At 45.5% G+C, this 26,246-nt stretch overlaps 1 protein-coding gene across 8 annotated transcripts in view; it reads left to right on the top strand.

Annotated features, from left to right (window-relative positions):
• Positions 1–26,246, top strand: part of FGFR1 (fibroblast growth factor receptor 1) — a 109,373-nt gene that overhangs the window by 16,744 nt on the left and 66,383 nt on the right. For all 8 annotated transcript variants that reach the window (XM_081171388.1, XM_081171391.1, XM_081171387.1 and 5 more), the window contains exon 2: positions 7,219–7,442. In XM_081171388.1, the coding sequence (XP_081027514.1) occupies positions 7,352–7,442 (91 nt within the window). In that variant the 5' untranslated portion in view covers positions 7,219–7,351. The remainder of the gene's footprint in view (positions 1–7,218; positions 7,443–26,246) is intronic.

Consider the following 26,246-nt stretch of genomic DNA (forward strand, 5'->3'; position numbering starts at 1 on the left):
AGCCCATTTGGCTGGATTTCCCCAGCCACTCTGGGCAGCTTCCAACAAAAGATTAAAAATACATTAAAACATCAGTCATTAAAATCTTCCCTAAACAGGGCTGCCTTCAGATGTCTTCTAAAAGTTGTGTAATTCTTTATCTCCTTGATATCCGAAGGGAGGGTGTTCCACAGGGAGGGTGCCACTACCGAGAAGGCCCTCTGCACAGTTCTGACTCAGGAGTGGCCATGCAGTTCCTGGGTCAGTGCTTGGTGAGATGGATGAGGGCAAACAAGCTGCCCTTGAATCCTGGCAACACAGAGGCCCTGTCAGTGAGTGGTTCTGGTGTCTCAGAAATCGGTCAGTTGCCTATCCTGGGTGGGGTTGGACCCCCTGAAGGAGCAGGTTGGCAGTCTGGGGATGCTTCTGGATCACCCAGGTAGACTTAGTGGCTAGAAGTACCTTTTACCATCTGCTACGATTCTTCCTGGACCAGGAAAGGTAAGCATTGGTTATTTCAGGATTTCCTTACTGCAACACACTCTGGGGCTTCCCTTGCACTTGTTCCAGAAACTGCAGTTAGTGCAGATTCCTGACAGAAAGGAGACCTTCTCTGCATACGGTATGACACCAGGGCTCAGAGACCTGCTTGCACTGGTGGCCAACTTGCTATTGGGCCAAGTTCAAGGTGCTATAGTTAGTATATAAAGCCCTGAAAAACATGGGACCAGTCTACCTCCTTCCCCCCCCCATGTGTTTCTGCTCGACCACTTTGATCTGTGCAGAAGCTGGCACTATTTTAGGTGCCATATAACATTCCTCCTGCATTCATAAGAAATCCATCTTTTTGTGTGGCATCACCTTCACTATATGCTTTTTGGTGCCTGATAATAACTATTGTTTAGACCAACCTAGCCAGATACATAGAATGTTAACATATGTTTTCATCTGTTTTTACTGAAGACTTTAAATATTTTTGAATGTTTTAAATACAGTGCTACCATGGTTGTCACTCCTGGAACCGTTCGAAAACCAAAGCACAGCTTCCAATTGGCTGCAGGAGCTTCCTGCACTCAGTTGGAAGCCGCGTCGGAAGTTCAGCTTCCAAAAAACCTTCACAAACTGGACCACTTTCGGGTTTGCGGTGTTTGGGAGCCAATTGGTTTGACAACCAAGGTACCACTGTAGTTGTGTTTAACTCTTTTTACTCATGATTTTTTTATTTTTGTAAACTGGGTTTTTGCAATGAAGCAGTGAATAAATTTTATTAATTAATAAAATAAAAATAAATAAATAAGGAGAATCCCTGGCACCCATGCAAAACATGCGATGAGAGGCCTGTGTGTCGGTTCCCTTGTGGGCTACCCCCGTCTCCAAGCCCACACATGGCCTGGAATAATGTGGCTCTAGTATTTTTAGTCCATTTCCTGTGTTTGTTGTTGAACGTCCAGGGCTATGCAGGAGCAAGGTGTGTTGCTGTGCATGTGTGCTTGCCTTGGTGCTTCATCCATGCGCCAGTGGGTTGCACATGCACCTCGTTTCGTCGCGTTGGGACAGGCAAGGGGAGAAGCTGTCGTGGCCCATTTCTGAGCCAGCCTGTGGTCTTCTAAAATGTCTGCCTAACCACTGAAGTCTTTTTTAACAAGGAGGATGTGCAGGGCCTGGTTGTTAAGGGAAGCTGGAGGGGAGCAGCAGGCAAGATTCCCACTCGTGGGAGGGAGGGAGGAACTGACATGCCCTCTGAAAGGAACAGTCGTGCTCTACAGGTGTATATATAAAGGCTGTGTAAACACCAAGAAGAGCTGCGCCTTCATGTGCCCACAAGCCTCCTCTGAGTTCCCTTGCCCTTCCGCAGAGCAGGCTGCGAGGAAGGGAGGGGAAGCCACACTCCGCACCCACCCGTGAGGGGTCTTTGTCCCCAAGTGGGGGCCTCCTGCCCACTTCCACCCCACGTAGTTCTACCTTTTGAGGACAGCAGAGTTTAGTCAGCTAATTGGGGAGAAACAGACACCTCAACTGAAAAGATGCCCCCGTATTAGTCTTAAGGGCTGCAGCTATCTTGTTTGAGAGCTAGAACCTATAAATGGATAAATATGCCAAATGGGTTGTGTTTGTTTTTAAGTGCTCTTTTTCATAGTAACCTCGCAAACTGGTTTACATAGAAATATTTAAACAATTAGAAACCATTAGAAAACTAAATTACAAAGCAGCCAAGAGAAGATGCAAGGCGGGTGGGGCGTTGAAAATGAGCCTGTCCCCCTTTAAGGGTGAGATGGCTTGTACTTGAGTAGAGGTGGCGGTGGGGGGGAGAGACTGTACTGGGAGCAAGATCGTGAACAAAGCATTCGCGAGAAGGCTGAGCAGTTCTTAGATGAAGGCTGCCAGGGCATGCATGTGCCACCAAATAACTTTTCTTCATTTTTCTTTAAATTACCCCCACCTTTTCTCACGAGTAAGTGCCTTAATCAACTAAAGCGCATCAGCTGATGTCTTTAATCGGGTGGCAAATGGTGGTGGTTGATGCACAAGTTGCAATCCATGCTACTTTTAGCATTGCTTGCCACCTTGAAGGCTACTTTGGGGGGAAAGCCAGCATAGAAATTGTTTGCATGGGTGGAAGATGGTTGCAACCCAACCTGCACAATCTCCCCCACCTGCAGCCTCAAGCGGAATAGTCTAGCAACAAGGGTGTTACATGAGGGCGTCAATGGGGAGTGTTTTGCCTCAAAAGGCACAGAATCCTAAAAGTGGCTTCTATGCTGGCAGTACTTCAGATGGGGCCAAATTCTGGGTCCCAATTGGGCCAATTTGTGGCAGTCCAGGATTTGGATGGGTCATGTTGAGGCAGCCCCGGGCTGTTCAAAGGGAAGAAGCCACCTGGTGGCTAGGAGAGGGGAGAGATGCTCAGCTGGCCTGCAGACATCTCCTTCTTCCCCTCCGAATCATGTTTCATTAGGGTTTAAACGCCTGATCAAACATGCAGTTGGGAGGGAGAGGAGAGCCATGCAGGCTGCCATCTTCTTCTCCCTTCTTCTTGCCACCAGACAGCTCTGCAACACTCTGTGCAAGGCGTAGGAATCAGTTCAGGTCCTGGATCCAGTTCAGGTTTGTGCTGCTCCAAAGCACTGGATTGGGATCCGAATTGGGTGGAGGGGGGCATGTGCAGCCTTCGTTTCCAGGACCTTTTACACTTTGCATAGCCCCTTCCGTGAGATTCCACGTATCCCTTTTTTGAAAGAATTCTCCTTGTCCCATAAGTCCCATAGGGACAGTTTGTATAAGTGTGTCACTTCAGCTGTAGACCTCTGGCTTAGACTTCTCTTTAACCGCAGTGTGAAAGGCAATTCAAAAGTGTTTGCGTGTGCTTTATAAGCATGCCTGCAGACTGGCATGTCTTGATTTTAGCGTACTATCAAAGGAAGTGTCTTTCTAAGATGGTGAACCTTTGGCCCGTTCAGGAGTGTTGTCTGTGGCTGGTAGGATTGGGCGTCTGTTGAGGGTGCACACCCAACAGGGGGCCCTTGGCAAAGTCCTCCTGCATCTTGTCACCCTTGCCCATCTGCTTATTTGTCTGCCTCTTGCTCCTGGGCAGTCGTGGTGGTGAAAGGAAGAGCAGAGATTTCACTCCTTGGTTTTCTGTCCCGCAGGCAAGCAGGCAGGCAGGCAGGTGGTAGCAATAAGGGGGAGGAAAAGAAGCAGGCGCTGGCAATGCTGACAAAGAGCTAGACCTTAGTTGGCATGGGAGGTGTCCCAGGTTCAATCCCTGAGCATGTCCCCTCCCTGAAACCCTGGAGAGCTGCTGCCACGGGGCAGGCAGTACTCAGAGCAGGGGTCAGCAACCTTTTTCAGCCGTGGGCCGGTCCACCGTCCCTCAGACCATGTGGGGGGCTGGACTATATTTTGAAAAATAACAATGAATGAATTCCTGTGCCCCACAAACAACACAGAGATGCGTTTTAAATAAAAGTACACATGCTACTCATGTAAAAACACGCTTATTCCCGGACTGTCCGCGGGCCGGATTGAGAAGGCCCTTGGGCCTTAGGTTGCCTACCCCTGGCTTAGATGGAGAAGAGGTTGGTCTTCGTGTGAGGAGGCTTCCTACCTTTCCCTCTCTAGGGGAGGAGGGTCCATTGAGGCATCTTGCCCAAGGAGGCACCACAACCTGGAGCCAGCTCTGGTCTAGCTGTACCACTTAAGACGGCAGAGGGAATCATATTCCACACAAATTTAGAGAAGGCAATTCTAGGGAAGCTTTCGCCCTGAATGCTAGTTTAATACATGCGGGGAATTCTGAGAGAGTGGGGGATTCTTTCGTCAAGTGATTCACCACCTGCGGTCACTTCAGCTGAGATTCCTGCATTGTGGGGTGTTGGACTAGATGACCCTGGGAGTCCCTTCCAACTCTACAATTCTATGATTCTACAGCCTGGACTCAGCTTTGCTACTTCATCAAGAATGCGGCCAATATCCTCCACTCCACTTAACACTTTGTTCTCCACATGATAGATCTCCTAAATATTTTAATAGGCTGAAATCCTATGCCTGCTTCACCTCGGACCAGTTCCCATTGAACTCTAGTGAGGCTTACTTCTGAGTAGACACACACAAGATGTAAATCCCCCAGGTTTCTATGACGCCTCTTTTCCTTTGCCTGCCCTCCTTTTAGCTGTTGCACAAAGTTCACAAAGCTGGTTTCCGTGGTGCTTTGGGCAAAGGCAGTTGTCATTAATATCTCGCCAGGAGGACCTGCTCCTTTTCCTCCTCCTTTGCTGTCCCCAGGGAGGAGGCCACTGGGCCTTGATGTCCTTTCTCTGCACGCCCCCTGCTCTCACACCCCTTCCAATTTGGCTGAGAAGTGCATGTTTTCCTGCTGACGCCACTTCAGTGTCTCCAGGGCCTCTTTTCTGTGCAGCCTGAAGGACGGCCACATCACGGCTCATGACCTGTCCTTGGGATTCATGCTGGAAGTATGAAGCTGGCACTCGGGGAAGCCAGGACAGGTTTCCCGGTGACTCTTCCCTGAGCCATCCGTGAGCTGTTTCAGGGGACAAAAATTCAGGGTTTGGAGCCTGCTCTGCCCCTGCGCTTCCCCTTCTCCTTCTGTCCAGCAGGTTTCTCTTAGAAAAGAGCCCGGGTTGCAAGGGAAATTCTCTGCTGGGTTGTGTCTCAAGTAGCGAGGAGGGTTGATAAACAGAACCTTTAAGAGAGAGGGCAGTTGTTTCCTGAAAATACCAGAGACCCTTCAGCCAAGTATTTCACTCGTTAGCAAAACGATTTAACATTTTAAGCCAGCTATTTTAAAAATGTACGATCTGGGTCTGGCGGCAGCTCTTTTGTTCAGAGGTCTGGTGCCAGCGTTTGTTTAACTGCCGGGATCAGTACACATGTCCCAGGCGCCATGGCTTGGGAGGGCAAGATAACCAAGCAGACTTTGGTCTGGCATCCAGCTTCTACCCAGGCGGTTCCCCGCTGTCCCTGTGCAAAGATGGCTTGGCACCCACCCAGGGACCGGGACCTTGCAGCGACCTGCCCATGCCCAGAGGCCTCTGGGAACAGTCTGCTCCTCCAAGTGCCTCCGCTGGAGTTGAGGCAGGGGAGGCCTGGGGAGAGAGGAGGAGGCTGGCAAAGGCAGTTTGAAAGAGAGCCTTTGGTATGGGCTAACCGCTGAATGTTTTTATTAAGTTTAAATAGTAATTATTTGTCCTTTGGCATTGTACTGGTTTTTAATTTTATTCTTTGTGAGCTGCCTTGAGGGCCTGCTTGGCTGTAGAATGAGTCATAAAACAACAACAACAACAAATTTAAAAGTTGGTAGAATAGATCAAGGCATCTCTAGTAGAAATGATCCTGTGCTGTTTTCTTCAGCCAGTAACGAATAAGGTAGCAACTTACAAACTTTGTATCTTTAGGAATAAGAAATTATTATTTTTTTGGAAAGAACAAAAATTTAGTGTCATCTTCCCCAACTTCCAGATTTTGTGGATGTTGTGCTAGCTGGGTGCTGGTGGGAGTTGTAGTCCAAGACATCTGGAGGGCGCACCAGACTCGGTGCTCCAGTATGTCTAAGCTGGTTATTCTGCTGTGCTGTGTGTGAATTTATTGTTCACTTATACCTTGGCTTGAGGACATGGTGGACAGTACAAGGTGTAGCGCATGGGTCTGGTCAGCGTCTGAAGGGGAACCTGCGAACCTCAGCTGTATCACCTGGAGTTCTTTGATGTGAGGCTATCAATGTACGACATAAATAAAAGTACTGCCAGATGTGATCTACACAGTTTCACAACTTCCAGATGCTAGAACTTCCATCATTACAGCTGGGAGAAGAAAGTGACAACCAACAAAATTGTAATGAACCACATAGTCAGGCTTATTTACAGTACAAAAAGAAGACAGTGTGTTCTGATTCTGTTTTGTTAGAATAGTGGAGCCATCTCAATGGGTCTCAGGCTAGTGGTTGTATTGTGATCTTGTGAGTTTTGTTGCTGCAAACACTCTCTTCATAGGAGTTTTGGGCTTGTTTATGTATGCATGTTTATTATTTGACTCTCAACACTGGGTGATACCATGTATAAATAGGCCATCACAAAGAAATTACTGTGGATTGAACTATAAAAGCCACAACCAGCAGTGCTGATCCATTGAGAAAAAATTCCAAAAGCAGCAATAGCAGAATATTTATTTTATTTTGCAACAAAATAATGTTTTTTATACACAGTCTTAGCATTTACTTTTATTTGGGCCTAATAACAATTGATTGCTGCTCTTACTTGCTGATAGAATTCATGTCAGTGTACATGACCAACTCCCTGCTACCATTTTAACAGGCATGGCTTCTCCCAAAGGTGCCTGGGAATTTTAGTTGAGTGAGGAACTGAGATTTCTGCCTCAGGAATTTGCAGTAGGGATGGGGAAAGTGTGGCCCTCCAGATGTTGTTGGACTCCAACTCCCATCAGCCCCAACTAGCATGCCCAGTGGTTAGGAATGATGGGAGTTGAAGTCTAGCCACATCTGGAGGGCCAGAGGTTCCCCAGTCCCAATTCATAGCTTCAGTTGCCTTCCTTTCCACTATTTTGAATCTGCAGTGTGATTGCCTCCTTAAATTTGCTCAGACACAAAAGCGCACAAACACTGCACAAAAAGTCCTGATTTTAGACAGTTGGAGAAAATAATTGAGATATTGAGGACAGTAGTATAATTATTTTCCTGTACATTAATTGTTGTTTTTGAATTTACAGTGTTTGAAAGTCTGCACCTTGGAGAACAAGTGAGACCCCCGCCACCTTCTCTCGTTTTGCAAACAGGCACCAAAGCTGCACACCCTCATGGCGTCTGAGAGCTCAGTGGTCATCCAGTAGCAGGAGAACTGGGATGTTGACCTGGAAGTGCCTCATTCTTTGGGCTGTGCTGGTCACAGCCACACTGTCCACGGCAAGACCAGCACAAACTCTGCCTGAGCAAGGTAGGCTGAGTTAGTACCTCTTGTGCCATTGCCAGCTGTAGATGTGCTTCAGTTTTCAGTGGTATTTTTGTTCTCTTGGTGAATCAAAAGGAACGTGGTAGAGCGTTCACAAGAACAAAGCTGAATTGCCTTTAGCATCGCTCCAGAAATGTTCAGGAATAAATACATATTTTGTCCTATCTGCATTAAGAGTAAATGCACTCTTCAGAAATTTTACATTGAGTAACAGGCATAATTCAAGTAGATACAGTGGTGCCCCGCAAGACAAATGCCTTGCAAGACGAAAAACTCGCTAGACGAAAGGGTTTTGTGGTTTTTGAGCTGCTTCGCAAGACGAATTTCCCTATGGGCTTGCTTCGCAAGACGAAAACGTCTTGCGCTTTTTGCAAGTTTGTTTCCTTTTTCTTAACACCGTTAATACAGTTGCGACTTGACTTCGAGGAGCAACTCATAGAACGCGGTGTGGTAGCCTTTTTTGAGGTTTTTGGTGATTTTTGAAGCTTTTCCAAAACTTTTCCGACACTGTGCTTCGCAAGACGAAAAATTCGCTAGACGAAAAAACTTGCGGAACGAATTAATTTCGTCTTGCGAGGCACCACTGTACTTAACTTAGTTTATAAGCTCTGCAATAAATGATGGGGCTGAGAGAATACCCCCTATGTCTTTGTTTAATTGTTTGTTTTAAATTTAATTCTTATTTTCTGAAATAGAATTTTAGACATGCAGTTTCAAACAGCATACAAACCACTTAACAAATTTTGGACACTTTGAAAGGAATTTCATTTAAAAATGAAAGAAAACAAAATCTATTTGTTTTGCAATCTGTAATCTGATGCATATATTTATTGCGAATTGAACTTAGGCTTGTGAATGTCTTGGGTGTCTTCTATACGTCTGTCTTGGAGTCGGTAGACTGTGGGTTGGTAGCTGTGATTTGCTGATCCTCTTGACTATGGTACCTTGGAAGAAGTTCTTCTGTTTTAAGAGAAAGTCGGATCCTGTTCACGGCTGGCAGTAGATGAAATGGCACAGCGGAGGTTTGCACCTGGATGGCTTTGGTCCATTTCCCCAGCTGGGGCTGTAGACAACTGTACCTCAATCTGTTCTCTGGCCTGAGGTCAGTGGTTGGATCAGGAGCTTGAAAACGCTGCAGCAGAAGAGGGTTCATAAGGCAGAGGCATAGCATGTTCATTGGATTGAAGGGCCACTTTATAATGTCACTGCAAATTTGAACCTTATACTGTAACTGTCTCTGTTTCTGGGTCACCAATCCTTTTGGTCTGAGTTGAGCAGTTAAGTGTCTGGATCTTTGAGTTCCTAATCTGGTATCTTTAGAGAAGAACCTCATAAGTCCTGATAAGGCAATTGTGTAAAAATAAAATTAATCTTGTCTGTGCATTGTAGGAGCAAGTAGGATCAACAGTTTATTTTTCTCATGCCTGACTTATCTAGATTCTAATCTAAATGTATCTGAACCTTCAAATTAGAACATCAGGAATTCAGATAAACTGTAGAAATCAGTACTTAAAATCTTCATGTGACTACTATGCCTATAAGATATTTAAATGAGAAAAAATGATGATGGAAGGCAAGTGATCAAAAAGGTCATACTTGTGCAAAAAGGTCACGCTTGGCAAATCCACACCATGATCAGCTCCCACCCGGAAACCTATGTCCCCACTGTGGAAGGATGTGTGGATCCAGAATTGGCCTCCACAGTCACTTATGGACTCATTGTTAAAACTGTGTTTATGTGGTTTATGTGCCATCCAAATCTGTTATCATGACCTTCCAGATCTAGTGCTTCTTCCTTTTCCAGTTTTCTCCAGTCCCTAATCGATACTAAACATGCAGCCTCGTAGTACAATTTGAGGTCTGGGAGGGCAAACCCGCCTCTTTCTTTTATATCTGTAAGTATCTTGTGTTTAATCCTTGGCATTTGCTCCCCCAGACAAGCTTCGAAATATTCTTCTGCCATTTTTCACCATTACTGGGCCTGTCTGGAACAGAAAGAGCATTTTTGGCAATACATTCATTTTTATCGCTGCTATTTTTCCTAGTAGGGAAAGGTTCATTCTGCTCCATATTTATAAATTGCTTTTTATCTCAGACCACACTTTTTCAAAATTGTCTTTGTAGACATTTATGTTTTTTGCTGTTAGCCATATCCCTAAGTACCGTATTTTTTGCTCTATAAGACTCACTTTTTCCCTCCTAAAAAGTAAGGGGAAATGTGTGTGCGTCTTATGGAGCAAATGCAGGCTGCGCAGCTATCCCAGAAGCCAGAACAGCAAGAGGGATTGCTGCTTTCACTGCGCAGCGATCCCTCTTGCTGTTCTGGCTTCTGAGATTCAGAATATTTTTTTTCTTGTTTTCCTCCTCCAAAAACTAGGTGCGTCTGTGGTCTGGTGCGTCTTATAGAGAGAAAAATACGGTATTTCACTTTTTTATGAACTTCTATCTCAATAGGTAAAGGGACCCCCGAAGTCTTTGTAACCCGAGGTACCACTGTAAACACACAAATGGGGTTGTGGCCAACTAACTTCTGCTCAGAGTAAACTCATTGAAATCAGTGAACCAAATCCGTCAGATTCATTAACTCCAATTGTTCTCCTCTGAGCAGCACTGTAGGCAACCCACATAGACATTCACAAACTAAAACATTTTCAATTAATATTAAAATTTAAACAAACAGCTTCGTAATATAAATTTAGGTCAGGTAGTGCTAGTCCACCTCTATGTTTTTTATCTATTAGAAGTTTGTGTTTAATTCTTGGTTTTTTATACTGCCATATGAATTTGGATAGCTCTTTTTGCCATAGTCTTCCCATTCCTTCAATTAGTGGTATCATTTGAAATAGATACATCATTTTCGGCAACACGTTCATTTTAACCACCATTATTCTGCCAATAAGTGATAATCTTAATTTATTCCAGATTTCTAAATCTCTTTTGATTCCTTCCAAAATGGTCAAAGGCCTGGAAACGATTCCTTATGAGGAACGGCTAAGGGAGCTGGGCATGTTTAGCCTGGAGAAGAGGAGGTTAAGGGGTGATATGATAGCCATGTTCAAATATATAAAAGGATGTCACATAGAGGAGGGAGAAAGGTTGTTTTCTGCTGCTCCAGAGAAGCGGACACGGAGCAATGGATCCAAACTACAAGAAAGAAGATTCCACCTAAACATTAGGAAGAACTTCCTGACAGTAAGAGCTGTTCGACAGTGGAATTTGCTGCCAAGGAGTGTGGTGGAGTCTCCTTCTATGGAGGTCTTTAAACAGAGGCTTGACAACCATATGTCAGGAGTGCTCTGATGGTGTTTCCTGCTTGGCAGGGGGTTGGACTCAATGGCCCTTGTGGTCTCTTCCAACTCTATGATTCTATGATTCCTTTCCAGGTTTTTATGTAATTATCTTTGAATAGATTACTATTATTATTGGTCAGCCAAATTCCTAAATAATTGGTCTTATTTACTGTTATTAATCCTGATATCTCCTGTAGTTCTTCCTTTTCTTGCTTGGTCATATTTTTTACTATAATGTTGGTTTTATTCTTGTTTAACTTGAAGCCGGCTACTTTCCCAAATTCTAATATTCTTTCAATTATCTGTAGTATGGTTTTGGGGATTGTGCTTAGCAGCTGGGGCAATGTTTTGACAACTCTCCTCTTCTTGTGGGCCTTGGAGAGTAGTCTGCTGGTCTATAGCTTACCTGGAGATAAGTGAGGTCAGTGGCAGTACCTGTCATTAGCCCTATCCTGGATATATTTGAGGCCTCTTTCCTCTGGTTCACAGCTTTCTGGAATCCTTTCTTGGACCATGGATATGTGCCTTTAAAGCCAGCAGCCTGACGGTTTGTGGATTCTGGAAAACATCATACTAGCCGACATATGGTGTGTGTTTTTCCATGTCAGTTAGCATTATTGCAGCTTACTATATGTGGGAATATCTATTCTTTAAATCTCATTATATAAATGTGAGTGGTTTGTAATATTGGTCTGTACCTTGTGTTGTGATACCCCTACTTTTTAAAGGGTACCCTTTATTTCTTTCTCCTCCCCCTCCAACTCCTTTTTGTTGGCATGGTTTCAGCAGGCTGTTTGGACTTGTGCCAGCTGGTTTCTGTGGCACAGGCAGATGCCCAGTGGGCAGCTGGGACAGGGGGTGTTATGTATACAGTCCTTGCAGAGTAAATATTTCTTCTGGACTGGAAATTTGAGATGATGTGGAGTATTCGGCATGCCTTCCCCTGTCAATAAGCTCATTCTCAGTTGGATCTTGCCCCTAGATAACCCTGCTCCAAAACCCTCTCTAACCCTTTCTACAAAGTATATTTAACTATTTCCAAATCTTAGGAGATGTCCATATATGGTAGTTTCCTGCTGCCACGCTAAACAAGAAATGCGGAAAGTGCACGTGAAAAGACTGCTTAGCAAAGAAACCGCATTTCCTTCCTTTGATACTGAGATGTGGGTTGTCCAACCTATGTCAGGCATGGGGAGCTCACCAAAGGTCGTTCAGCAGCAACTCCCATAATAAGCCCAGCAGGGATGGCCAGTGGCCAGGGATAATGGGCGTTGTAGTCCAACACCATGTTGACTGCCCCTGTGCTAAGCTTAGGAATGCAGCCTTGTTCCATGTTCCCATGGGAAGTAAGTCTCCCAATTCAAGAAGGACTTAATGATCCTACAGGGGCTCCCTCTTAAGATGGTAATGTATATTGATCGCTGCATTTGAAGTAAGTGAGGCAAGCCAGCTCTGTGCCACTTGGGGGGCTGCTGCTGATTCTGCTGAGTGGAGACATGGGCCTCTGTCCCAAAGTCCTGCCACTGAGCTCAAGCCATGGAGTCCATGATAGGAGGGACCGCTGCAGGGGCCCAGCATAGACCCTCGCTGCTATTAATGTAGAAAAATGGAAAGCATCTTGCTACCATGAGCGATGATATGCCATAAAACATGAGAAAGGTACTGGAAGTCATGCCTTTTACAGAGAAGTCTATAAAAAGTAATGTCCATGAGCGTGCTAGGCCAGTCTCTTCTCAACCACTCTTCCTTCAAATTCATCCTATTATTTATTCATATATTAATTTGCTGCTCCTTCTGCTCTTTTTGTATACTACATTTCAACCATAAAGACTCCCAAAGCAGGGACCTGCATAGTGAAATACAAAAAATAAAAGTGGAACAGATCAATCAGATTTTTTTACTATTGTCCCTCACCCAATTTCTTCAACCTCTCACAGGGAACGTTGCCCATGAGAAGACCAGTGTCTGTCTGTATTTTCCTTTCTATCTCTTTCTTAACACACACATGATCTTGTGGAGTCTTTCACAGTGTTGTCTTTGGAAACATGGGGTTGTGTTCCACATCATTACATCTATGATTCTATGTGACGGTAGAGCATGCATAAGCCCATAATGCTCCCATTATGCTCCATTCCTCCATTTCCGCCCCTTTTCCTTTTTTTTAAAAAAGATATTTATTAAAATTTCAGCATATTACAAAAATAAAAGAAAAAAGTAAAACAAAAAAAAAACCAAAATAAAAATACAAAGTAACAACAGTTAAAAACAAATCAGTCTTTCCCTATCTTATCTTTCATTTGCTTGTTTCCCTGACCTCCTCACACCTCCCTTTTTTGTATTCCAGTTCAATTAGTTAATTCAGCAAATCCTTTCCCTCTTTGATTTTATCTTAATCTTTTATCTTAATATATTATAACTTTAGGTTATCACCTGTTAACAATCCATTTTTACATATTCCTTTATAGTATTGCTGCTAAAAACCACTTAACTTCAATCCAACATCATTCTAACATTCATTAATTTTGCAGTATTTCTGTAAATAATCTTTAAATTTCTTCCAATCTTCTTCCACCGACTCTTCTCCCTGGTCTCGGATTCTGCCAGTCATTTCCGCCAGTTCCATGTAGTCCATCACCTTCATCTGCCATTCTTCCAGAGTGGGTAAATCTTGTGTCTTCCAGTATTTTGCAGTAAGTATCCTTGCTGCTGTTGCAGCGTACATATAGAAAGTTCTATCCTTCTTTAACACCAATTGGCCAACCATGCCCAGGAGAAAGGCCTCTGGTTTCTTCAGAAAGGTATATTTAAATACCTTTTTCATTTTGTTATAAATCATCTCCCAGAAAGCCTTAATCCTTGCATTTCCGCCCCTTTTCCTGACCTTTTCTGGGTTGTTGCAATGCACGCATGTACGGTTGTGCATCAGTTCGACACGTGTAAATCAGTGGTAGCCTGTAATGCTAAGCAACCGTCCTGTCAGTGCAAGGATTTTCACTTGTGCAATGGGAGGGCATGGGGCATGTGCAGGAGGAGACAAGGGTGGGAAAGTCCCATTCTGCAAATGGAAACACTTGCGCAACATTAGACACAAGCCCAGCCACTATGTCCAATGGATGACCAGTTGAGCCAAACTTTGTCCTTGCAGTTCCTTTGTAGAGGACTAGGGCATGTCTGCTGCACTCTCCATTTGTAAAGTAGGAATAATAGTGGCTTGGCTAATAAGCTTCCAGGGAAGACCCCAAACCCACTGGGTGTCCCCAGAACACAGTTTGAAACAAGAAGTTGACTAACATAGGAAGGGACCACCCTCTGTTCATGAGAACCTGAAAGGTTCTTGAACCCCCACCCTGGCAATAAGGGATCCATTCCCACATAATTTGGACTGTCACTCCTGCTCCAACTCTTGTGAACTTTTGTTTGCCCTTGAGCTCCTGCTCTTGTGCACTCTCATGTGTCCAACAACTTCCCTTCATTAATATTTGGCAGAGGCTGGAGTTTATAAACCAGACCGTGTCCATGTTCTAATGTGGGGAAGCGGTGTTGTGAGGGAGAGCAGAGTGAAGGATGCCCTCCAGCAGGATGACCTCAAGCACTGAAAACTGCTTGCCGTTACTAGAGACAGAGGTTGTGTGCATGAGTCTCTGTGTAAAAGGAGCTTGGGGGGGGGGGGCTTGGATAAGGCAATCTGCAGCCGCTTCCCAGCAAACAGATCATAGTTAGCCTTGAGGAAAGGCCAATTTGGAGGGGACCCCCCCCCCATAGAAAGAGGCCAGTCCCCAGAGGCCCAGTAAGCGCTTCCTGTTGGGATTAGCAGAGCTGTTGGGCATGTGTGTGCTTTTTCTTCAGGAAATACCTTTAGTAAGCCCTGGTGGGGTTCCCATGGCAACCGGCAAGGGGACCTGCTGATCTCAGCCATTCAGTTCTTTATTGTTGGCTGCATCTCTTTGTTGGCTGCATTATTGCAATCCGTCCTGGCAAGTAACAGCAGTTTGCACTGTTTTGTGAGGGCCCTGAATGCAGAAGGGTGGTTTTTTGTTTTGTTTTTTAACATTCAGATGGCCTAGTCTGGCACAGGGCCATTTGCATGCAAAAAAAGTAAAAATCTGTTCCTGAAAAATGCCTGTATTGAGGCCCTGGATAAATACTGAAAGACTAAAGTGCTTAATCTTAGTGCTTCTCCTCTCCCCACCCCCAAACACCCCCCCCCCTTCTCTTTTGCCAATGAGTTCTCTGCTCTCAGGCTTTTTCCCACCTGGAGTTGGGCTTGGGCCTGGGCTGGGGGGGGGTCTTATTTCCATCCCCTCTTCTGAAATTTCTCCCCCTCCCCTCCTGCCGAAATCCCGGGAAAGCTAATGACAGCTCTAAGAACCTGTTGAGTTTTGCCATCTGGTCAGGCCTTAACCAGACTAAACTCGGATTTAATTCCGTTTCAAAGCTGCAGTAAAATTCAGCAGAAGTGCAGCACGGAGCTTTTGGACGTTACATCACGCTTGTAATTTTTAGGCTTGTTTCAAAATCATTATGTAACCATTCCTGGAAGAATCTGCCCCTTTCATCCAGCCCTGTGGTGGCTCTGTGTGCCCCAGCGCACTCCAAGCAGGCAGAGGCTCTTGTATTTCAGCCTCAGGCACTGGGTATTAACAGACACCCTCTGCCAAATCCCCTGGGGGATGCAGTGTAGATGGGGTTTTTGTGGTTTCCATCAATCATCTCTGTTTCAATTTCTCTGTCATTGAAGTATGTGTAAATGGCCGCAAAGAGCATGCGGCAGCCTGTTTGTTTGCCCCGGGGTGAGTTTACGTAAGCTTTGTTTATATGGATAAACGGGCCTCTCCTGCTTCATTGGGTTCGGTGAGAACAATGGTTTTGTGCTTTCACTGGCCCATAACGTCCTAATATGAAGCAAAGGGCAGGGGTGGACCTAAGAAGAGTCCTGGTTGGGTCGAACTAAGGGTCCCTCTAACTGAGCATCCTGTTTCCTCAGTGGCCCCACCAGATGCTGCAAAGGGGTTTGAGTGTCTCTGTATTGCAAAGCATTAACGGTGTGGCAATCACATGTGTTACAGGCAAGGACAGCATCTCCAGGTAGGACAGAGAAATACTTTTGCCTGACTGCCTGGGAGAGCGCACTTACCCTCCTTGTGTGCGTCCTGTAGCCATGAGAACAGAACACCAGACAGGAGGACTGTGCAACCAGTTTGGCTGAATTCCAAACTAAATTGAGTTTCCAGACTGAATCTGAATCAGGCCTGGATTGATTCAGACCAGTCTGCATCTCAGAACACTCTGTAAAAAAAACAGACAGCCTTTCTCCAAAATGTTGCAAAAGTGTAAAACAATCCCATAGAAGGAGCACATAGAAGGGTGGTGAAATGGGGAGCTGCAGTTATGACTCTTTTGGTTTCCAGTGCATATGAATGGAACTAACAATGATTCATATTTTCAGTTTTCATTTTGGATTCATAGTCTGAGTTGAATTGGGTCTGAACTGATCTGGACTAAATCAGGGACTGAATCAAAGGGGGGGCACTTGTTCATCTCTGCTAGCTAGGACTTTGATTTGATACAGCAGGGACCTTCTTCTACCCTTATGTTAGCTGTTGCCAGTCACTGTACTGAGCTAGATGCACGAATCTAGGTAGGTTTTATGTTCCCCATTCTGCTTTCAGAGAGCAAAACTGAAATCTTGAGTTGTAGACTTGGATCTATTTTGCGCATTTCAAGTATTCAGAGTGTTCGCCTACATTAACTCAGTAATGGTTACAACAATGCCATAAGGTTGGAAACCATTATGATGATCACAGAAAAAAGGTTTGTTACTGGTGCTAGCAATTGTAGCTCCGTGAGGGGCAAACGACTTTCCAGGATTCTTTTGGGGGTGGGTGTCATTTAAATGAATGGTGTGTGCCTAGCGCCAGTGTATCTCGAACTTGGGTCTCCAGTTGTTTTGGGACTACAACTCCCTTCCTCCCCAGCTAGCAGGACCAGTGGTCAGGGATGATGAGGATTGTAGTTCAAAAGCATCTGGATACCCAAGTTTGAGAAACTTTGGCCTGTTTTGTTGACCTGAAGGATTTATCTAAATTATTTCAGCTCCTGTCCACATTTCTATTAGATTGTTCATTACATATCTTATACTCTGTGTATGTCTTGTAGTTGATTCAACATTGGAATTCTGGGTTTCATGAAATAACACCATAGAAATTATGATTATCAACTGGATTTTCTTAATCAGATAGGGTCTGCATCTTACGGATTTGCAGCCATTCCTTTTTCGGGTGCGGCATGATATTAACATTCACAAATATGCTTAGCAGTGGGGTGCCCTCTAGGAGTTCTTGGACTACAACTCCCATCGTCCCAGCAACATCTCCAGCACACAACGTTGGCCACCAGCTGCAAGTGTAGATGTCTGAGATGCTGGCTGGTGGCTTTCCACATTGACAGAGTAAGTTTGTGGCATAGGTGAGATTTGAACTGTAGACCTCACAATGTTTCCTACTCTACTTCCCAACTCTTATAGCTGTTCATGGGATGAGAGTCAGGAGGGCTTTTTTATGCCCTTGCAGGAGCCCAGCTGCCAACTCCTGGCTCTGCTGCGTGTTGCTGCTTATTCCCCTCCCCGGGACCAACTTGGCATTATTTTGGGCACCTGCTGAGGCCCTGGACCTCCAGGCCTTGCTTCTGCTCCTACCCACCTGTCCTCCAGCAAGCAAGCAGTGAGAGGAGCAGAAATCACAGCAATCCTTGTACACCTTGCCCCTTTTCTCCAAGACCCTGGGGTGCCTCGAATGATGGCCAGGGGTGCGGCCGCGGGCAACACTGGCCTCTGTCCCTCTTTCCCTCCCTCCCTCCCTTCCTCTGATGCCCTCTCAAGTCTCTGCCTCCCAAAGGCTTGCACAGCTGTTTGTTGCAGCTGCCAAGCTCCCCAGGCAAATGGTGCCTGTGGGACTGGCCAGGGGGTGTTTCCAGGGTGGATAAAAATCAATGATTTAAAAATAAAAAACAGGGGTTTTTTTATTTAAATCAATTTTTAAAATAAATTGCTTTTGGAGGAAAAGTCTTTCTAAAGATAGTTTTCAATTTAAGTTACACTATAGTCCAAAGGCTATTCATCAGGAAATAAGGATTTGTTTTAAGTTTTTCATGTGTGCTAAAATTCAGTCTAAGGTTGTTGGTTTTTTAAAAAAATTGTTTAACCACATCATTTAACAAACATGGATACATATTCTATGTTATTGTTTTAGTTAAATAAATTGTTTAAATTGTTATTAAGGAAATGATTTTTTTTCTCCTTCCAATAAAGTACAGCAGAAAAGTTGCCCAAATATCAACATTTAACTTTTTAAACCTCACAATAATTTCATAATTATGTGTCAATGTATTTCTACTAGCATAACCAAATCAGTAATTTTTGATATAACTGTAAAAACTACTCTGAAAATTTATTATTCTAAAAATGAAACCTTCATCTGGTTGTAAATATTAAGATTATACCAGCAAGAATGAGTCTTTCTGTAAAAAACAAGTATTTAAATCAAGTCTTACTGACTAGTGATTGAAATCAAATCCACCCTGGGTGCTTCCCAGGCCCCTGTGGGGCGGTGGGAGGTGCAGGTCAGAGACCAGGGGTAGCAGCTGCAGTTGCCCAGAGGAGTCCCAGGGAGAGGGGGCTGAGGGACCACTCCGCAAGGGAGGGTGAGGGGCTGCCGGCTCTGCAGGCAAGGGGGACATAACTGAGCCCCTAAGCCCCACAGGGAAGCTGCAGAAAGAATGCAGTTGGTCAGGGGAACCGTGGACCCAAAAAGCTTGGAAACCTGCTCTAGGAGGTGGTGTGGATTCTGCCCAGAGGCAAACAAATTAGGCAATGGCAATGTAACAAGGATGGAGTACATGGGGAAAGGGTCCCACCCAGAGCATCCGGCAGCAGGGCACTCCTGAATAGTGGAAACAGCTCCTCACTGGGGAAGCGACAGGGAGCAGGAGCGTCTTCCTTCCTTCTCCGCCTCCCCCTCCAGGCAGTCATGTGGATGGGGCTCAGATGAAGAGGACAAGCCATAGTGCCAGAACCTGCTCAAGGCACATGTGGCATTTTCTCCTCTCCCTCCTCCCCCAGCCCACAGCTGACATTGTTGTTGTTTGTTGTTTAGTCATTTAGTCGTGTCCGACTCTTCGTGACCCCATGGACCAGAGCATGCCAGGCACTCCTGTCTTCCCCTGCCTCCCGCAGTTCGATCAAACTCATGCTGGTAGCTTCAAGAACACCATCCAACCATCTCATCCTCTGTCGTCCCCTTCTCCTTGTGCCCTCCATCTTTCCCAACATCAGGGTCTTTTCCAGGGAGTCTGACATTATTCTTGCACAAATTCCAGCAGTGGGACATGCTGGGTCATTAGCGATGTTGGAGAATTCCAAGGAAAACTGGAGTGGAGATTGCTGAATTTCTCTTACTCGTTCCATGTCCAGAATGGAAATCAGTCTAGCACTGTGGCTGAACAGGGTGGAATAATGTAATGACATTGTAGTTTACATAATTGATTGCGTAAATTACATAATTTCAGTGCTGTGGACAGTGAGAGGAACAATGTCATTTCTGGTGGAAAACTTAAGTGCAGTAGTATAGAAACTGATGCATGTATCAAATACAGAACAGAGAGGAAAATGATGCCTTCTTAAATTCCTGTTGGTCATATATGTATACTCTTGATAGCATTTAATAGGAAAGCGGGCACAGTTTATTTAAAAAGTACAAATACTACTAGTCTACTCTTCCTATCTCCTACCAGTTCACCCCTTTCTGCCAACCCCCAAAAATCTGTGGGAATGAGAGAAGAGTCCTGCTTTCTGCCCAGTGTTATGGTAATTTCCTAGATGCGAACTGTCTGGTGATTACCAGAAGCTCTGTTAAGGACGAAAGCTTTTCTCAGAGGCCTGGATCTGCCTGAGGCGTCTCTTGAGTCTTTCTGCACAATAGGGGCGGACACAAAAGCCCAGAGAGATCATCTGGCTTATTAAACAATTGCTGGAAATGGGGAAGGGGGCGAGGGGGGGCAGACTTGTTCAAGAGGAGGATCTATGAGGAGGGGGCTGGCGTCTCTGGCCACCAGTGGACTGTGCGCTGCTCCGATCAGAGCTGCACCTGGCTGCTGCGCTAAGTTGCAAAGAGCCCTTGGAGCCTGATGGAGCCCAGCGATCAAAGGGGATTGCCCAAGTGAAAAAGCCACAGCACTGCTCCTGGAACAGAGGGGTTTGGGGAAGGGAAGGGGCATGTTGGTGTGCTTGCACTCGGTCCAGTCGGCTCTTTGGAGCTCTAGGCCTGCCCCAGAGAGCTTTGAAATACAGCGGTACCTCGGGTTACAGACGCTTCAGATTACAGACTCCGCTAACCCAGAAATAGTACCTCGGGTTAAGAACTTTGCTTCAGGATGAGAACAGAAATGGCGCAGCGGCAGCGGGAGGTCCCATTAGCTAAAATGGTACCTCAGGTTAAGAACAGTTTCAGGTTAAGAACCATCCTCCAGAACGAATTAAGTTCTTAACCTGAGGTACCACTGTTGTTGGCTTAGTTCCAGTGTAGGATTGGTACCTTGCAAAGAAGAAGTAGGCCCGTCACCTAGGCAACCTGAAGAGCAGACTGAGGCTCCACTGCCAGCCCAGGGACTCTGATGACCCTTTTTTTGAGGATGTCAGCACCCAAAGAAAGAGGGGAAGGCCTCATTTGTGGAGCTGCAGAGATAAGATGCTGAGTAGCTGCTGGCTTCTGAGGACAATGTGGCAGTGGTGGCTGTGACTTTTAATTTTTTGACAATTTTATTTCTTCACTGTTTGTGGTGTAGTGGTTAAGAGTGGTAGACTTGTAATCTGGGGAACTGGGTTCGCTTCCCCGCTCCTCCACATGCAGCTGCTGGGTGACCTTGGGCCAGTTACACTTCTCTGAAGTCTCTCAGCCGCACTCACCTCACAGACTGTTTGTTGTAGGGGAGGAAGGGAGAGGAGAATGTTAGCCGCTTTGAGACTCCTTCGGGTAGTGATAAAGCGGGATATCAAATCCAAACTCTTCTCTTCCAACCATATCTCAGTGGTCTTAAAGCAACACTATGAAGTAGTCCCTTGAGCAGAGATGGTGAGCAGAGATGTTTTGGAACCACTAATCCATTTAAGGCACCTTGAGGCTGCACCTTCTGGCTTAGATGGTGTTGTCCCCCTTCTGCGGGAGGGGCTGGTGGAGCTGGATATGGTCATTAGCCTGTGCCGACATTCTCTCTGCATTCCCACTGTGCCTCTTGACCAGCCTGCGCTCTGGGTTCTCAAAGGCCAGTGGCCTGCCTTTGCCCTCTGACTTCCTTGTCTCATCAGCTGGTCTGGGAGAGAACAGCTGTCTATCACAGGGAGAAAAGGCATTCATCATGGCAGTTTCGTACAGAACAGTGCTGGGAAGGGAAGCTTCATTGACTTTTGAGACATGGTGACGCCACCTGTGCTCCTTGAAGCTGATGTCTGCAAATCAAAAAAGCATCCAGGCATTGCTAAATGCTCGGGTGGTGTCAAATGTTTATGTTTGCAATAGGAGGCCCTCAAATCTTACTTTGGAACACGGGGTACATAATTCATGTCCTTCTGGGAGGGCTGCTCTTCCCCAGACATTGTCTGCAGGGGCGGAGGGGTACATCAGGAATCGGATGCCCTTGACAGCTCTGTTTGAAGACAGCAGGTCTCTCTGGGAACTGAAAAGGCTAAAACTGCTTAATATACCAGTATTACACAGAGAGAGAGGCAGACACAGACACAGAGAGATCAAGAGGCATTTAACTAGCAGCATCCTTGTTAGTCCCTGTGGGTGTGAAGGGAATGACCCTAAGAAGAACCACAGAGGAGCTAGAGGACTCAACGGAAAAAGATACAGTCACAGACAAGGTTTTGTAAAGAGATTTGAGTGGTGAAGCCTTGCAGTTTGGTGTAAACCAGGGAGCAGGAGATGCTTTGTAATGTATACCAAGAATATTGGGCTCCAGTATGTTCCTTTTCATCTTGAAATGTGAAGGGGCACATGTGAGTCCAGGACTCAGTGTCATCTGGTTCACATGTAACACTAAGCCAAACCATGGCTTAGCATGAACACGCAGATACTCAGAGAGGAAAACCCTACTGCTTTACTCCTCCTCCAGCCCTGCTGCTGTGCTCCAGTGAGCTAATCCATGGTTTGGCTTAGCATGTTGTCTGTTCTCATGGTTTGGGGCCACTCCAGGCAAAACACAAACTGTCACCAAGGTTTGTTTTTGGTTTATGGCTAATGGCTTGCCTAGAAGAGGGAAGCCACAAGCCTGGGTTTCGGTGACATGCAAATCCAAACCATTGCTTAACTTGCAGCAGCAGCAGCAACAGAACTGCAGAAGAGCCAAAAGAATCCCAATCTCCTCTTTGTGAGCCTGTACACTTGTGTGTTCTCAATAAACCATGATTTGGCTTAGTGTTGCGTGCCAAGTGAGGCTGTGGCTTGTTCCCAGTATCGCGATAAGCCATCATTTACCTTGATTCTGAATGCAGCCTCTGTGTGTTCACTACTTTAAACTCTGTTGTGTATCTCTCATTGCTTATTCATCCAAACCAGCCTCATGATCCGAGGTCACTGTTTGTTTCAACTTCTATAGATAAGGAGCTAAGGGCTGTGTGGCCGCGCCTTCATCCTGATCTTAAAATTACAGCTGTAAGCCAGGCATTAATCCATTTCATTGGCGGTTTAATGAATTAAAGTTTGATTAACAAATTTGAATTGACGGGGTTCCATGTAAAGGAGCACATTGTTGCTTTTCAAGCCTGTTTTGTTCTGGGATGTTCCTGTAATGGTGGCTGGAAAAGGAAGTATTAAGCATCGCCCTTAAGTGTTATTTTGGGGTAAACTACTCATATAAATATTATTGCTGTACAGTGGTACCTACGGTTATGAACTTAATTCGTTCTGGAGGTTCGTTCTTAACCCGAAATCATTCTTAACATGAGGCGCACTTTTGCTAATGGGGCCTCCCGTTGCTGCTAGCACGCGACTTCCGCTCGCATGCCGGAGCAAAGTTCGCAACAAGGAGCATCTACTTCCGTGTTAGGGGAGCTCGTTACCCGAAACCTTCATAAGGAGGACGGTACGTAACCTGAGGTTCCACTGTACATTCATCTCAATTTTTGCACACCACCCTGCAGCTCAGGTGTTTTTAGCCACGTGGAAGATCCTTCTGGCTTGCAGTCTCTGACTTTTGTGGGCCCTGGCTTCATATTAATATACTTTTCTATAGCCCCACAAGGGACAGAAACTTTGTTTTTTTAAAAAGGAAAGCAATGGAATCCGGGGATTCTGAGGGAAGTGAAAATTCATTCCGTGGAGCAATGGCGAGATCAGCTGGAACAGATTCATACACCATCTCAGCATTCCTCTCTTCCACTTTCTTCTTCCCTTTCTGTTTTTTCCTCCGTTCTGGGTTTAGAGAGGAACAAGGCAGACTGAGGGCAAGCAGAGCCCAGCTGCAGAGCTGTGGAAGGAAAAGAAAAAAAGATATCTTTGTGCTCTCCAAACAAATGTTGGGTTTTGTGGCAGCTGCTTCTCATCTGTTCTCAAACTTGGGATTCTCCGGACGGCAAACTAATAACAGCAGACTTCCCTGAAGCCAACCTTTCCCGGCAGTGAGGCCATTTTTTATAACTTTTTAACAGCAGCATGCCAGAACTTGAAAGGGTTGTATTGTCCCAAGCTCTGTTCTCTTGTGATAACAGGCTCAAAAGGGTAGATGGGGGAGCTCAACTTCTAAGGTTCTGGACCGAACCCTGCGTAGAGGAGGAATAACAGCGGAGCTGAGAGGGGGCCTGTTTGGGTGATACTTTGCTCCTGGGGCACAGTTTGGGAGTGATGGGGGAGAAGCTCTCTGTTCTGCACACCGCTCCCTCGTGCCTCTCACCAGAACAAGTGAACTGGCAAGTGCAGCGTTGTGTCTCTTGCCCCAGTTCATGTTGTTCAGTTTCCCATGGCAGGGAGGGAGCGTGCAGGTCAAAAGGCCCACACTCGCTCCCCTCCCGTTCATGTTCCCAAGGACAAAGTGCCACGCAAGCAGCCCCAAGGTGAGCCAAGGCAGGCCTCATGCCAACATGCAGTATCCCTGGCCCCAGAGCCCTGGTAGGGTCAGTTGCTCACACCTCCTCACCAGCCCCAGTCATCATGGCCAATGGTCAAGGACAGTGGAAGCTATAGTCCAGCAACATCTGCAGATCATGGGTTCCTCACCCTGATCTAGACCTCTTTCCTCCAGCCCTGGACTTATCAGCCCTGTTACCTGAGATAGTTCCAGCTGAAGATACCAAGAATTAAGCATTTATTCTACTACTGAGAAGGCTGGCTCTGATCTGGCAGGCTCTGCTCTGTAAAAGGTTTGAGAATGCAGTCAAGAGCCCAAGCCTAATGGCAATCCTTCTCCTTCCTTTCTCAAAGTGCTCTCTTGGGTCAAATAATTTTGGCATCAGATTCCAGCCTAGGATGCTGCCTCCCTCTTATTTTCAGCAGGAGTTAATTTAGAGTTGTGTGTGTTGTAGGGAGGCAAATAATTCAGAAAATGGCTCAGAAATCAGTATCCCAAGCACCAAAGTCAAGTTTCTGTCAATTAATGGCTAAAATGATGGATTCCACCAGAAAAAGAGGAAGAAGCTTTGTTGTATTTGCTGTTTCTTCCTTGAGTGTTGCATTGTGCTGAACATGGGGAATAAAATTCATCTTTAGACAGCCTAAAGACCCAGAAAATCAGTGTTGTGTTACACCACAAATAGCTAACATTGGTAAGCAGTTAGTAACTTTTATGAGCTTACAGGATTTTTCTACCTTCATATTTGGTGTGCAAGGTAGGCATGGGGGGCAGAGTCCAACTAACTAGATAGGTTTTAAGATACTAAAGGGGGAAAGGTGGGAGCCTTGTTTCAGAAACTGTAGAATAAAAAAACCTTCCCATTTTGGAATATGAATTCCAGACGCTTCAGGTTGCAGACTCCGCTAACCCAGAAATAGTACCTCGGGTTAAGAACTTTGCTTCAGGATGAGAACAGAAATCGTGCTCCGGCAGTGCGGTAGCAGCGGGAAGCCCCATTAGCTAAAGTGGTACCTCAGGTTAAGAACAGTTTCAGGTTAAGAACGGACCTCCAGGACGAATTAAGTTCTTAACCCAAGGTGCCACTGTACTGAATATTGTTCCACAAGATTGATTTGTCACATGCTGCTCTGGACTCCAGAAGAGGGTGGGATATAAATGTAAAGAATCATAGATTCTGCAATGCAGAAGTCTCAGCTAAAGCATCCAGGACAGAGGGCCACCCAACCTCTGCTTTAAAACCTCCAAGGAAGGAGAGTCCACCTCTCTGCCTCTCGTGGGAGTCTATTCCACTGTTGAACAGCTCTTACTGTCAGAAAGTTTTTCTGAATGTTTAGTCAGAATTTCCTTTCTTGTAACTTGAAGCCATTGGTTCGAGTCCTACTCTACAGAGCAGGAGAAAACAAGCTTGTCCCCTCTTCCATGTGACAGCCTTTGACATATTTGAAGATGGCTCTCATATCTCCTCTCCGTCTCTTCTTTTCCAGGCTAAACATACCCAGCTCCTTCAACCATTCCTCATAAGGCTTGGTTTCCAGACCCTTGATCATCTCGTTCGCTCTCCGTGCACATCTTCCAGCTTATCCACATCCTTCTTAATTTGTGTTGCCTAGTATTACAGATGTGGTCTGACCAAGGCAGAATAGAGTGCTACTCTTACTTCCCTTGATCTGGACACTAGACTTCTGTTGATGCAGCCTAGAATAGAATTAGCTTTTTTTGCTGCTGCATCACCCTGTTGACTCATGTTAAGTTTGTGGTCCACTAAGCCAGGTGTCCCCCATCCTATATTTGTGCATCTGGTTCTTCCTGCCTAAGTGCAGAACCTTACATTTGTCCCTATTGAAATTCTTTTTTTATATATAGCTTGGGCTCAGTTCTCCAATCTGTGAAGGTCATTTTGAATTCTGCAGCATTAGCCCCCCCCCCCCGGTTTGCTGGCATCTGCAAATTTTATGAGCATCTCCTCAATCCAAGTCGTTTATGAAGATGTTGAACAACAACGGGCCCAGGACAGAACCCTGCGGCACCCCGCTTGTCACTTTTCCCCAGGATGACGAGGGACCATTAATGAGTACACTTTGGGTTCAGTCAGTCAGTAAATTCCATTAAATAAAATATTCCTACCCTCTTGCAGTATGCCTTGGGATATCACCACCTGAATTCACTTCAAAGTACAATGTTGACGGGCATAGAGGTAATATGGAGGTTGAAGTAAGTTTGAGTTGGTTGGTTAACCCAGCAAAATCAGCTGTTTTTATTCTACCTCTTTCATCCTGAGTTAAATGATCGTGTAAGTAATAGCAGAGTTGTGATTGATGGTGAGTCCGCCTCCCAGTTCAATAACGAAACCCAGCAAATAACTCAAGATGGTGAAATGAGT

This window comes from Podarcis bocagei, assembly GCF_964188305.1.
Source record: "Podarcis bocagei genome assembly, chromosome: 15".
Classification (NCBI taxonomy): domain Eukaryota; kingdom Metazoa; phylum Chordata; class Lepidosauria; order Squamata; family Lacertidae; genus Podarcis; species Podarcis bocagei.